Below are 15,868 nucleotides of genomic sequence, written 5' to 3' on the forward strand. Positions count from 1 at the left end.
CCTCAAATCTGAAAAAAGTGGATTTATCTCATTTTGCAGTCAAAATGTTTATAAAAATTGTACTTTTTTTCTTGCCTTTTAGAGATGTGTGTACATAATGTGCACTATATGGCTAAGGTATCCAGAACACCTGAACATCACACTTATATGGGTCTTCCTTAAACTGTTGCAAAAAAGTTGAAAGCACATACTTGTACAGCGTGTTGCTGTACCTGCTGTAAGGGTTCCCTTCACTTGAACTAAGTGGTGCAAACCTGCAGTATTTCAATAACACAGTGTTCTTATGCATACAGCGAACTCTATAACGCCATGGTTTGCCAACATTGATGTGAAAGAATTTGAGTAGCTTCCACAGAGCCCTGACCTCAACTTCACTGCACACCTTCGGGATAAATTGGTATACTGGCTGCACCCCAGGCTTTCTCACTAGATATTGACACCTGATATTGGTCCAAAATCCAGTGGAATGCTTTTGCAGAAGACCACAGGTTATTATAATAGCAAAATGATGTAAAATTCCCAGACATATGAGTTCAGACATATGAGTTTTATGGGCATGTACTCTTGTAACAAGCTGTGCTGAAGGACCTCTAGTGTGTTACCTATTTAGTTTTATAAGGGCTATACTGTTTATAAGTCTATAATAATATTCTATATTTTACTTTTCCAGCACCTACAGATGACCATCCAGGCTTTACAGGAAGAGCTTTGTACCCAGAGACACTTGAATGAGCTTCTGCAACAAGACAACAATGCAGGCTCATTAGGTTCACCTCCTGATTGTTTCTCTTGCCTGGAGCTCACTGAAGACAATGTCCGGTATCTCCAAGCTGAGCATGAGCAGCAAACCAAGGAACTTTTCCTTCTTAAGAAAACTGTGGAGGAAATGGAGCAGCACATGAAAAAACAGAAGCAGATGCTGAGCTCCCGGGACGAATCCATCAAAAAGATGTTAGAGATGCTACAGGAAAAGGGTATCAGCTGGTCTCAGCTGCCTGATAAAGAGGGACTGAGGGTGTGCTGTCCTGAGGATGCACCTTGTCACCTGGGGGATGTCCTAGAGCAGAAAGACCAGGACAACAAAAATCTGAGAGCGGTGAGTTATAAGAGAAAAAGCTATTATACTTGTTACACAAGCCTGCACAGTAGTTTTTCACTGCTACCAACACACTTGATTTAGCTGATCACTTAAATATTAAACCATGAAGGATCAGGTAGGTTAGGAATAGGATGAACTACAGTTCTGTGCATAAATATTCACTCCTTTGAACCTTTAAACATATAACAGTTACCGGGGATTCAAATCAATTAAAGTTGAATAATACTGGATGACATGCATGACAACTTTAAGGATATGTAGAGTAGGCCAATTAGTTTGTTGTATTATTTTATTAAACTTCAACTAAAACATTATTGATACTTAATTGCAGACTTAAATAACCTTAAACACTACTGCAGGCTGATTTAGCCATAGTGACAAAACTGTAGGGGATGACATTATAGTTTTGCTATGTATGCTGGGTACTGTATGCTAGGAGTACAGAGAACTATAGCACTATGCATAAATATTTACCCCCTCCAACCTGTACACATTTAACCTTAAACTGAAATCAGCTTGTTGTGCATAGTGACCTTAAGCTACTGCTGAGTTACACTGAATTCTTGATGGCCCAGTTAAGAAAAAGGGGGAAAAGATAAGCATTAAGATGTGCGAAGCTTAAAGACATGAAACTAAATGCATAAATCACTGACTGAATTTGGGGTCGGAAAGGGAAAATGTAACAGCAGTCTATCATATTCTCCTCTTTTCTGCCAGGATCTCGGATAGGGTGATTAACAGGATACAAACAACCTCCCTGTCAAGAGGTTTATTTTTACCCTCTAAATCTTCTCAGCCTGCAGTGTCTTGCCTCTGTGAAGAGTTCTGGGACACGCATAACTGGAGCCAGTTTTGCCAGTACGAGATGTTACTGATATATTCACACATTTGTCACCTCAGGTGCAAGAACAGATTAACATGTATTTTGAGAAATGAGTGTGATTTCAGAACTTAGTGTTTGTACATTGTGGTTTGTGTGGCTGATGCTAATGTGGAGCATAAATACTATTGGAGGTAAGTTGGCAATTACATGTACTCTTAATGACCATGTATTAAGCTTGCGATTTATAAGGGAAAATACTCAATCAATTGTGATTTGTGATTTCTTTCATCTTTTGTGGCCCAGTGGAATGTGGAAAGGAAGATACAAAAAAAAAGGGGGAGAGAGCTTGCTGAGGGCACTTTGTCTATAGACTTGAAAGTGTACTGCCCTTACCCTAGACAGGTTTGGTGAGTTCTATTTTGGGTGTATATAGAGGAGCCATATAAGGAAGGCCTAAACGCTAACAATTGAAAGTTACCCTTGGCCTAGTAAGGCTGTTGCTTATATATATTAGAATGTACTGCTTTCTTAATTTAATTAGCTGCCATAGACATTGCTTTTTTTTTGGGTTGAAAATTTCTTGCTATTTGTGAGTATAATAATAATATGCAAGTATTGCCTATAGAACTATAAATATTTGCAATGCATTAAGAGAACGCAAAAAAATGCAATGCATTGAGAGAACTTAAAAGAGAAACAACAACTCGCCCATTATCGCACATGTATGCTAATGTGTGTTGAACACAAACACTGCCAAAAAGAATTTTAACAATATTACTGAAAGTATTGTATTTTTTCACCAATTGTTGATCTTGCCATGAAAATAAAAACCCCCAATTTTTTTGTCCCAACTCCCACTCGTTAAAAAATGGCTGCCATCTCAATTTTTGGCCTCAAAGTGCTTCAAGACATGCCACGCCCCTTTTTGAAATCCTCTTTTCCTTGATAACTCACTTGCTACTGTATGTCCTATTATCATGAATGATATCTAATCGGATTTGCTATGGTGTCAGCTAAACAATGGTGATAATGTGTTGTTATTTATTTCTGTTTTCTTTGTTGTTATTTATGGCATGACATGTGTGGTAAAGGTGTAAAAATGAATGTACATAAAATAAATTATATGCAGTTAAGACAGTTAAAAACAATAGTTATAAAGTTCATAGTAGTACAGTTCACAAGGTGTAACAGTTAAAATAAGACGCCCCTAAGTTTTTACATTTATTTTCTTATGTTTTCTTAAATTATAAGTATTGATTTTATTGTTCTTTGTGCCTAACTGTGAACACTATCAAACAGGTCACTAGATGGCGCTTGTCGCTAAAGAGGAACCCTAAAACCCCACAGAGACCAGTGCTGCAGATTAAATCCTGCATCCCAGCTAAACACAAGATAGAATTTTGGTGCCTCTTTGCCCCTAACTAAATGTGGGTTAATATTCCTTCAAATGAGATGTAAATACCCTTGAGTAAGACATAAGAGTTGTAAGAATGTGTGGTGGTAATATAAAAAGCATGCAGTTTTGCAGTAATGTGGTGAGAATGATGTTTAGTTATGCACTATTACGCTAGGTTAATCAACCTGTTGCCAAAGAATACAGTAGTATACGGAGCCGTAGCCAGGTTAGAACTATAGCAGAATATTTTCACGGGGTTCTTGCGTTGTTACAAAAAGGGATTCTGAAAATGTCTTGCTATTTGTGAGTATAATAATAATATGCAAGTATTGCCTATAGAACTATAAATATTTGCAATGCATTAAGAGTTTGAATTTGTTTATGATAAATGTATTAACTTTACTTTGCAGTGAAAAGGAATTGCATGCAATGAGGAATGCATGGATAAAAAACTGCTTGATGCAGTTAAGCTTATTGGCATTTGGTTTTGGTTTACTGTGGTTTTGCCCAGTTTATGAATTGGTTGACGGCTTAAAAAGCATTGTTGCTGATTGCGTGTATGGGTTTGTGGCTGCCTTGGCAGGCATCACAACCATTTAAAGTGTCAACTAATTGAGCAATAAAATCTCGGAAACATCACCAACCAAAGAAAAAGTCTACAAATGTATGTGCAATCTGGTGCTAATTTGTTGAATGTTGGTTTTGCTGCATTTTCCTTATTGCTAGAAGCGGCTCGAAAGTAGTGGTGGTGTGCCACCCTGACATCACAGTGAGACTTTGCTAGAATAGTCAGTGTGGTTTAAAAGAAAATAGTCAGGTTCCACTGTTCCTAAAAACAAAAGATCAAGTTATAAAAAAGAAATGCTTAATTTCTCTACCATGGCATGATGTTGTTGATGGCACTATTCGAATGAAGGTTTGAAGCTTTGGAACCTGAAGTGTTTGAACAGAGAGTGTGTAGAAGAGGTGAGAAAGCTAGAAAGACTGCTGGCTCAGTCTCATTAGAGTTTGATGTAACAAAGGCTAAATATCAGTGTGTAATTGAACAACATTATGGGTAATGGTGGATGCTGTTGACCAATGAACAAAAGGTTTACCCTAAAATTGAGTTTTATTTAAACAAAAATACACTGTAGATGACTTGTTAAATATAAAGATTAAACTGCAAGTCATCTGAGATGGATTTTTTCCATTAATACACAGAGAAAGAACTGTTGCTTAGTAACTGGCTGCTGATGGCCTCTTTTAAATGCATAGCCATCTGGCTAATATCAAAACCATGACCTAAAAACAAGATTGTGAGAGATGGCATTTAAGGGAAGACTTTGGAAAGCACTTGAGTGCCTTCTAAAAAAATCTGGAGTGTTGCATTTAGGAAATGTGTGTGGGAAATGTAGGTTGATTATTCAGAATAATTAATTAATATTATGCCAGAATTTTTTTTAAGTGGTTGTGTAAATAATCCTAATTCTGAACAGATTCCTGACAGACCACAGCATTGATAAAAGTGGTGAGGTGTTAGCTCAGGCCACTGTGTGGCAGCATTTGATCAATTTTGGGCCAAATTGTCCTCTCTTACTTTCTTGGTACATTAAACCACAGACATATTTTCATGTGGTGTGTCCAATGCAATTTATAGCCTGTATGTAAAATAGCTGTAAGATTGGCTGTGTCATTTGGAATTGCTTTTGCCTCGCAATTGTTTGTTTGTTTGAACAGTTTCGACAATATCTTCAAATGTATTTGATCCACAACTGCTGTTGGATCAATAATTAATTGTATTTAAATTTTATGCCAAATAAAATTTAATGTCATGATGTCCTACCTGCCAAAGAAAAGAGAGCTTGAACTTTACAGTGTTCTGCTTTGAAGTTAGCCTTCTTTTGAAATCTTCTCTTTATGGCTTCCCTCCCTTTGACTGCTGATCTCTTGCTTTCAGCAGATCTTTTCACGCAAGAGGCAGCGTCTAAAGAACAAAGTATATTTGCACAGCAGCTCTCAGAGAAACCTACTCTAGCGTTGCGCTGATGGGGAAACAGTGGCGCAAGCTGAGGCTTAAGTTCAACTCCCATGCACAAACCCTCTAAAAGTAGTTTGGGATCAGTAGCAAAGTGCGATTTCTGTCAACAATTCCCATATCCACTGGGTGTTCCCTTGGGTATGTATGTTTGCTTTCTTTTTTTCAAAAGTGTGAAGGCAGGCATGATATATTTGTTTCACACCCACTCACACACTTAACCACACATATAGAGTAAATTGGTTAAAGTGGATCCAGGAGCTGAGTGACTTTAGCCAGCTGCAGGATCTTGGTGGACTGTAGAAAACTTTTCAACACACTTGTCTGAGCGTGTGCGAAAGGGCCTGAGAAAGGTAGAAAGGGAGCACAAACTTGTCTGGAGAATGTTTTGGATTAAAGACTGAGAGATGTTTAACCAGTGGACTTCTGTTGCTTGCATAGTATTGCCGAGTGATTTCAAACACAGCAGGATTACCTGTACAAAATGTACTAACTAGTAGAAACATAGTTCATTGATGCATACTGTAAGCATCTGTCTCCTGTGTAAAAGTTTTAAATGAGGATGTTTGATTTCAATATAAAAATGGAGGAAAAAGATAAATAATATGTAATATAGCTATGTAGAACTATAATTATTGTCACATGAAACATGTGCAATACTGATTGAATCATAGTGAGGCCTGAATGTTATTGTCATACACTGTATGTGTTGTATATATTTTGGCCTTGACTCATGAGAGCTTTTATTAAATGCATTGTATTATAAATATAAAAAGACACAACACCAAATCTTCACCACCACAGCAGATATTAAAACGTGAAGTCAAATTTAAATATGCATCAACAGTAATTCAGAACACCTGGAGTGCAAATCCCATGCTGGTTGCTGAATGGCTGTGGTACCTGTCTGTGTGAGAGAGCACAAATCATGAAAAGCTGGATTGTGTTTACAGTACTAGAACCTAACGATGTGTATGATAGAAATACATTATTAGAATGCGTTGTTTTGGTTTGTCACTCTGTTTTTCCACTTTTTTTTAAAATCTTTTTCTCTCTCTCTTTTTTGCTACCATCTCCTTTTACCTCTCACGTGAACTGCAGAATGTACTGTAGAGTACCACTTTCCCCCAATGGTGGCGTTTTTTTTTTTTTTTTTTTTGCTTGATTGGATTTTAACCTTTTGGTTTGGAAAGTCTCACAGTTCTGGCAGCAAAGCAGATACACAATGCAGAGGTAAATGTCCCATTACATAAAAGCTCTCTCTAGCGCCTGCCCGAGCCTTGTTTTTTGGGCCTAACCTTGATGTTCTTGGGAGAAGTGTGGTTTTTTAGTCTGACTGAAATTTCAGTCCGGCTTTAACATGCTCAGATGAAGGAAATGTGGGAACGTTGACATGTCAGCCAAGCTGTCCATTAGTGTGTCTCTCATTCATTTATCAGGTCGAATCTGTTGACAGTTCTCTTTTTCTTCTCTAGTTCCTTCCTCTACAATGAGGTATTTTTTACTCCTCCAACTCCTGCAGTGAGTGGTGGAACATGTTCCATTTCATTCTTAATACTGAAGTAGATGTAGATGAAGTGATTTATTTGTAATACGAGCTAAGAAGCTCTATGTTTGTGTGTGTGTGTGTGTGTGTGTGTGTGTGTAAGAGCGAGAGAGAGAGAGAGACTAGGTGGGCTTAGGCAGTATGTGTCTGTGTGTGTGCGTGTGTGTGGGTTTGAGAGAAAGAGAGAGAGAATACCTAAGTAGTGTTTATAATAACAAAAACACATTTACTTTGTACCTGTTTTATGAAAGCAAAAATATTTCCCAAGATTCTCTTCCCTTCTCTTCACCTCTCTTCCCTTCTTGTGCGTGTGCATAAGTCTCACCTTTCTGTAAGCATGTGGGTTAGGTGCCAGCAAGGATATTTTGGATGAGAGATTAACAGTGAAATCTTTAGCCTTTTAACTAGATCCCTTATAAGAATGTCAGCTAACAAGGTCTGGAGCATGGTCTGTGTGTTTTTTTTTTTTTGTTTTTTTTTTTTGTTTCAAGCTCTCTAATAATAAAGTCTATTGTCTGTAAATGTTTAACCATGCAGCTAACATACACAACATTGTGTACGTTAGCTGCATAGTTACACAGTATTGTATTGTACAGGGTGACTGAAACGTAACTAGGCATTTCAAATTAGTAATAAGGTCCATATAACTAATAAAAAGTAATTCAAACAAATTGTACATGCACTTTTTAAAATAGGATAATCTAAGCAAATCTTTAAATTCCGAGCATCCAAGTTCTCCGGTGTATCCGCTATCATTTCCCAGGACGTTCCTATGGGACTACGCAAAGGAGGAGGTGTACAGGACAAATCCTCACAACACTAAAGGACTTATACATGTGGTACATGTACAATTTGCTTCAATAAATTAGTATTAGAAAAAATTACTTTATTACCAATTTTTAAGCCTAATTACCATACTTTTAAGACTCTCTATCGCTCTAACATGCTAATAACATATTGATTTTATGTTGTGAACGGCAACAGCATCAACAACATCATCAGCAACAAAGTCTTCTGCTTGTCAATGTTTATAGAAGTGAAGACTGTTTTCGTGCTGGCTTTTTTTTTTTGTAGAAAAGAATTCCCTGCATGTATTTTGAATGTAGTTGTCACCGCACATACTAGATGTGCTGGTAAGAAAACATCTATAAGATACTAGGTCTCGAATATACACACAAAGTGGCAAAAAAATAAATAAATAAAAGATTCTCTTTCTTTACATGTTCTAGTGCAGACCCCTGTGACAAGGATAATCCATTTGATCTAGATAGGTCAAAGTTTGTAGAAACTATTGCAACCCCCAGAGGCTACACTTTGACCAGTGGGTTTACAAGGTTTTGATCAGCTTCCTGAGGAGCATGGTAAACCCTTGTAATTCTAAATAAAGGGATGGGTTCATAGCCTGAGAACAGGCAGTGGGATAGGCTGGCTTCTAGAAAGCCTTTACTGAAACCAACTTGTTTTGTAATCTCAAATTTTATCCTTTAATAAGGAGTTTGGCTGGGGTAGAAAAACACAAAGATAACACTGAAAGACATGATGACATTGAAACCTTCTCACATTTATCCCTACAATAAAAGAGAGCAAATGGACTTTATTTCAAAATTGGACAGGAACCAGATTATATCTTCAAAGCTTTTATTTAAATCAGTTTCGTTATAATAATGAATCATATTTTATTAACACATTACTAAATATTCCAAATATGTTCACTGGACTGTCAAAGCCTTTAACAAGACTAAAAATTAGAACTAGAAGTTATGTTTTTGTCTTGTTTTTGCTCTTCCCCCTTTGATTGACTATCTGCAAAATGTGTCTTTCAATTTGTGTGCGTGCGTGTTCTGCAGAGTGTGTGAGTTAAGTGGAAGGCATTTCAAAGCCTTCTTTGAGCTGCTGACAAGCACAGTTATCTACACAGCAGCTTCAAATCCTGGCTGTCAGTCAACCTTAGGAAGGTGAAAGGTCATTACCTATAATGGTGCACTGTGCAGTTGGAGCCAGAGAAAGACAAGAAAAGATGCTGCGCTCTAGAAATCCCCTCTCCCTTTTTCAATTTATTTCCTTATGTATTGATTTGTTGATGGCTTAGTGGTTAGCACTGTGGCCTCGCACCTCCAAGGTCGAGGGTTCAATTCCCTCCTTGGGTCTGTGTGCGTGGAGTTCGCATGTTCTTCCCGTACTTAGTGGGTTTCTTTCCTCCAGGTGCTCCGGTTTCCAGTAGTCAGTGTTTGCTATTATGGCAGCTAGAACCACCCAGTGTTGAGCTGAACAGTGTGCGTACTGTACACCAGTCGGTCTCAAGATCAGTTCTGGATAATCAGTTAAGTTTATAACATGAGAATTTCCCAAAAGCTCAAGTCATCAATCAAGTTTTCAACCAGTAGGATCAAGTGGGTTTTAGGCAGCAGAATATTAAACAGTTCATGTCCATGCAGGTATAGAACAGAGAATTACTGATACATTATTGGTTGTATTTAAAAATTAAATAAAACTTGACCATTATCACAAGAATTGGAAAAATAAATTAGGTAAACAAACAGCTGAATTAAAAAAAAAAAAAAAAATTTAACCGTTTTCAAGATATCTATTGATTTTTTTTCCATTTTTTTTGGATGTATATTAAATGGTTATTATATTTGTATAATTTTGCTTGTCAATAAAGAAAAGCTGCCATTTGCCACCACAGTCATGTTTGATGGGCATGGCTAAATATTTTACAAAATATCAGCTTTGGTAGCAATGTTCCTTATGCACTAAAGGACATACGCCGAATATACTGTGCTAAAGTCTATAACACTGTTTCCCACTTGTCTTTACCAAATGAAATAAATTGTTGTATTTCACACTAACTTTTGTCATTATTGTCACAGAACAAAGCTCTAGCATGAAACAAGACATTGAAAGGCTAAGAGATGTACTTTTAGCGTACAAAATTTAACCATACTTTTACTTGTGGACTACGTAAGGCGACAGACCTGATTGATGCTACTATAGTTCACTTTTATGATTTTTGCTTCTTTGTTTGTGCCAAAAAGGATTGTATATCTTATCAAAGTCGTCAAATGTTGACCCCACTTTGACATAAGGGGGAGGAGGGGATGATCCTTTAGGCTTTGTGGCTTCCGGGTGGCGCCTCCGTGGGCCAATCTTGTTTTTCCGGTGCATCCCTGGATTCTTGGTTGAATTGGAATATGGGAATTTGAAGGCTGGGTCAACAACCTTAAACTCTTTGCCTGCTAAGCCGTGTGGTGTGTGGCAAACTCTGATGCTCCGGGGGTTCTGATACCTCTCTGTTGTGGCTAGTATAGACTTTTTTAGGAGGTTTGTGCAGCCTTGGCTTTTTTTTTTTTTGTCAGATTGGGCTGGACAGGTTGGCCTTAGGTCTCGGTCTGCATGAATAGGTCCATAAGTGCCCATGATTCTGTTGCTAGTTTAATGGTATATAATTGATAAACAATGATATTAAGTTATTATTTATACTTAATTGCATACTTACATTGCCACATACACTACTGGAGGCTGATTTTTTAGCAATTCTAACAAAATTGTAGGAGATGAATTTAAAGCATTTTTGCAAAACTCATCAGTTGCAGGTGTGGCTTGGTGGTTAAGACGTGGACTGTTGAGCCCTCATCTGTTTAGATGTAGGATGTAATAAATTAAATCTGCTCTGGATAAGTGCATCAGCCAAATGTCGTAAATGTAAATTATACAAAATGATAATATTTTGACATTATCTTTGACCATTTGTGACTCAAAGACACCATGTACAAAATATCATGCATCTGAATAGTCGAATCATAGTTCTTGTTTGCAAAAAAAAGTGTGATTTTTTTTTATTTGCATTTAAAACATTCATATACGCTGACAAATTGGAAAAATTTAAACAGAAATAATTGGTAGTTTGAGCAACCCCAGTCATGGTGTATTCCTGTCACACTTCTGGTGTTCTCAACATAGGCTTTAGAGCTGCCATGACACCGAACAACAAGAAAACAGAAATTAATTAACTAATATGGGAAAGTGAGAAGTAATAAATGATTTTTTTTTACACTGCAAAACACCGGGCAAATAAGAGTAAAAAAAAAAGACACGAGGTATGTAGTGACCATATCTATATCAGTGGTGGCATGACCAGCAGGTGCATGAATTAACTTTTTTAAAAAGCAGGTGCCACCGGAGCTGTCCCTTTGTGTGTGTGTGTGTGTGTGTGTGTGTGTGTGTGTGTGTGTGTATGCACCCACATGACTCACGTTAATTATTGATATAGGCGGACAGACACATTGCACATTTGCCAGCAGCATGTGTTATGAGAGGTAGTGCACAGTGACTGCTGATAGAACAAGGGAAAAGAGAGATGCTATGAGACAACAGATGAGAGAAGAAGAGAGCGCAAGAAACAGAGCGATGCACCTGTAGCATTGTATTGAACAATCAGCTGCTTAGCAGCATCAGTGGGAGAGAAAGTGGGAGACAGAGAGGGGAAGGGTCTTGTGATTCTTGGAGTCAGAGTTGCAAATACAGACAGATAGAAAAGTAAAAGAAGGAATAAAGCTTGAAGAGAGGACCCACAACATATTAATCAAGATTTGAGAGTAAATACAGAATTTGGGACAGAGTAGCAGGGGGCTAGGCTTTAAAAATGATGAGCAGACAAGCTTGTTTCTATCGTGTTCCTCCTCAGGAGCTCCATAGGAGAAATCAACAGCCTTCAGAACCACCCAAGAACAAAGCCTTACACCCTGTTATTGATATAAAGGTAAGAGCATTAGGTTATAAATACTTTTATAAATTCACAGTATTTTAAATATCAGATGAGATGCATCCTGACTTTATGGCAGGTCATAGATTTCTCACTGTGATGTTAATAATGTACTGGTCTATTGATATTAATACTGAAAATAGATAATAATCAGAGATGCTGGAATGAGTAGTTATCAATTATATATTTTCTTTTTAAACAGATTTGGCTCAGTTGGTACTGACATAATTTCATATCACACAATATATTTATAATTTGACTAAAATGAAAGAACTCATCCCTGTTTTGATTATTACAAAAGTAATGTCAAGAGTTGAGAAGTTTAACTTGGAAAAGTGCTTTTGTTTGTATTTAAAGGGATTAGAAATCTCTCCGGTTTCCATCCAAGGAGAACATGCAGTGTGCAGATCATCCATAATTCGCAAGGTGGTGGTAATAAAAAATTATAGACTGGCATAAACAGCTGATGCAGATAGCTGAACTTATAAACTACAAAGATCTTATCATTCAACTGTCATTCTTCTGCTGATAGTACAATGAACATTAATATAATTAGGAAGAGCATTTATTGTACATCTTTCACAAAGAACTGTGCAGCAACCACACAAGTTTTTCACTGACCGAGGGGAATAGATATTAACTTTTTGAAGCTATTCTTTAATATCAGATAAACTTCAAAAACAAACTGCTTCCTAACACAATTAACCAAAGACTATTATACGAGAAAAGGGCAGTTTGAAGTCTGTCCATATGGTACTGCTTGCTAGGCCAATGGAAGGAAGAGCTCATGTTGCTCTGCTTAAAAAGAGCACACTTATTCAATTTGTTTCAAATGTCACATATGGAAGCTTTCACTCTGTGCGCTGGCTTTGATCTCGGTGCTGAGCTGTGAAAAAAGGTTACCCACTTCACACACTCACACTCACACCCACACATGTGGCAAATGTTCTTGATCGACTTAGATGCTTGGACCTCGGGTACATCATTTCATTTTTAAAGAGTTTCTGTCTGTGCTCGTTAAACCTTTGTAAGCAGTGCAATTATATGAATGTGTCTGGACAAACATGGCTACATAAGAGACTGGTTTCTATGACGATGATTCAGCTGTGTTTTTGTTATGTTCGCTTTTTTTTATGTGTTGTACATCTGTAGCAGTATCATTTTGAACCTAATTTACTAGTGATTAATCTTCCTGACACATTGATATTGATTTTTCCCCCGTTTTCAACAAAACCAGCGAATTTTTGATTATTATAGATTTAACTCTATTTCTACACTTTATATAAAGAGATCTTTTAAGGCAACACTAAAGGTATTTTATTATAACTTTATTTTTTATTATTATTCAAATTATCGCTTCTCCTTTTTCTATTCAATTAGAATTTTTGTGATGAGGTTTAAATGTATATGGCTATGTATTTGGCATAATCACCAGTATCTATTAAACAAGTTTCAAATTCATGGAAGAGCCCTTTGACATGAACTACTCTGTGCGTTTTACAGTATGCTTGGTTGGGAGGCAGCATCCAGTAAGATATGGGGACCACCTCCCCCCCAATCATAACGACGGACCCAAGCACACACACACACACACGCACACACACACACACACACACACAAACACACACAGCGCCTGAATGCATAAACGGAAACACTTATCTGTCAGGGTTTTTATTTAAAACTTTTTTTAAAGGTAAAGTGCAGGTTAATTTATTTTATTTTTACTTCATATTTTGTATTAATTTTTTTTTATGTATTAATTTTTTTGAGCTGTGAAACAAATAAATAGAGTTTTCGTTATTTCTTATGGGACAATAAAATTCGGTTTACGAGTGTTTTGGAATACGAGCCCACTTCCGGAACGAATTATGCTCATAATCCAAGGTTCCACTGTACTTGAAATATAAATAGGCTTGTCTAAGCAACATGCAGATAAGACAGATATAATTTTGTATAATACAGTATATAAAACTATATGTTTATCCTTATTTTTGTATGCAACCATTAACTAGATATAGTGTAACAAGGAAGATTATTTTCTGCTTTTTTTGTGCAGATTTCAATTTGTTTTTATTTTTTCTTTATTTTAAAAAAAATTACGTAATGTGATATGGACTAGTCAAGTTTTATAAGGATATTGTCGCTGCTTTAGGCTCACCCAAATCAATAAATATTTAAACCTGAATGTGTTGTACAATATAACACATTTTAAATATTGTAACATTGTCACAAAAGGTCTAGAGCTCTTTATTCTAGAATAGTTGAAGTTGGAGGGAGAGTGTTGCTTTCAGGTTCACACATTACACCTTTTTTGTCTAGCTTGATTTTTAGTAACTTTTATTCAGACTGAGTGAACTTCCAAATGCACCCTTGGCAAACGTTCCCTACCTCTGACCTTGAATAAAAATCAGATGTGGCTCTAGGCTATGATGTAACACAATATCAAAACTGTGAACTTTACTATAGTTTTTCTAATAAACTTAATAGTAACCTTTAAAAAAACCATGCACTATGAAGAAGGCAAGCCAGCAGAGGCAGTGTTCTGCGGGGAAACCTTGGTCCTGCCATACATGTGGATGTTACTTTGACATGTACCACCCACCTAAAAATTGTTTCAGATCAAGTACACTCTTTGTCTGATGGCAGTGACTTTTTAAGCAAGATCATGCACCCTGCCCCACTTGGTTAAAGAATGGTTTAAAGAACACACAACGAGTTCAATGTGTTGACTTGGCCTGCAAATTCTCCAGATCTTAATCCAGTCGAGCACTCTGCCAGCATGCTTTCTTCCCATAGTGTTTTCTAGTGTCTTCTCTTCCCCAGGTAAGTGACACACATGCTTTTGGGCACACACATGGTGCTCAGTGGACTAGTTCTGAGTCTCATATGCCAATTGGTAGTGGCCACAGGTCAGGATGGGCACTGAGACTAGCCTGCGGATATGCAGACCCATGCAACAAACTGTCATCATTAGACATACAAAAATAACAATAACTTCTCTAGGTGTGTACATATGTGTTTATGTATATGTGGCAGCCTGGAAAAACTCTTTCTAATTTGTTAAAACCTCTCTACTGCAAACAATTAGGAAATTACACACTGGAACTGAAATTTGTTTCTCTATTGCACCTGTCACAATCAAAATTGAGGTTATAGATTACTTTAAATAAAGCAACTATATTTAAAGTTTCCACTTATGGAGTGCAGGAGCATCTTTCACACCCAGTGTCTGTTACAACCTAAATTGATCATGCTTATGCAGATATCCTGTTGGTCTAGTTTTCTTCTGTCAAGAATTCACCACCGTGGACCATCCGATCCAGACACAACTTGGCACAGGTTTTACTCAAGATACCCTTCATGATGCAAGCACATTTTATCTGGGCTTGGGAACAGCACTGCATCCACTGACAAGGCCAGGGACCGTGCTTTCCTTTTTGATGCCCCTATCTCGCCTTCCGACTGTTCGGTGATGCTGTCACGACCGTCATGAACAAGTTTCGGGACGCAAAGTTCCATGAGGAAGCCTTTTTTAGGTTCCTTCCCCACCGTGCTCAACAGGCGGAAATGTTGGCCACCCAGTCCCAACCAGCTCTGGCCCCCCTGAGGCGTGAGGTTCAGAGGGAGAATGTGGCGAGCCGAGCACCCCCACTTGTAGTGACGTAGCTCAATTCCTGCCGCCACTGGTGTTTCGGAAAACAGCGGCCTCCAGTAAAACGTTAGGTTCAACCTAACACACCCGTTTAGCCGAAGCGTCAAGGTTCGTGCACCTTTTAGAGAGGCTGGCAGCGGGGAACCTACTGCCAGCTAAGTCTTTTTAAGCACGAAGCACTGTGGAAGGCCACCACCCTTGGATTCCCGCCGCCACTGGTGTTACGGGGGACAGCGGTTTCCGACAAAGTGTTAGGTGCTTGGTTCCCTCCAGTCGTGTTTTAGGACACCGAACACCAAACAGCCACCACCATTACCACCACTCCTCCGCCTAGCTAAGCGACAAAGCTACCGCCCCCACGGAGAAGCTGGCAGCGTGTAAGCTACTGCCAAGCATGTCTCCTTGACTACAGGATTCGGTCATTGTGTTTCAACGGCGTGGTATTCCACTTCCGTGAAACCACAGTGAGCACCTTGGTTAATTCAAAATCACAGCCTTGCTGGAAAAAGGGGCCATAGCACATGTTCCCCTCCCAGACAGAGCCATTCGGCGCCAATATGTTGCCCTAGCTCA

At 38.0% G+C, this 15,868-nt stretch overlaps 1 protein-coding gene across 1 annotated transcript in view; it reads left to right on the forward strand.

Moving 5' to 3' along the window:
- The window catches only part of LOC128530278 (ERC protein 2), a 243,404-nt gene that overhangs the window by 10,287 nt on the left and 217,249 nt on the right, over positions 1-15,868 (forward strand). The window contains exon 2 of the mRNA XM_053504121.1: positions 671-1,096. Within this exon, the coding sequence (XP_053360096.1) occupies positions 671-1,096 (426 nt within the window). The remainder of the gene's footprint in view (positions 1-670; positions 1,097-15,868) is intronic.

The sequence above is a fragment of the Clarias gariepinus genome, chromosome 9 (genome assembly GCF_024256425.1).
Source record: "Clarias gariepinus isolate MV-2021 ecotype Netherlands chromosome 9, CGAR_prim_01v2, whole genome shotgun sequence".
In the NCBI taxonomy this organism is placed as follows: Eukaryota; Metazoa; Chordata; class Actinopteri; order Siluriformes; family Clariidae; genus Clarias; species Clarias gariepinus.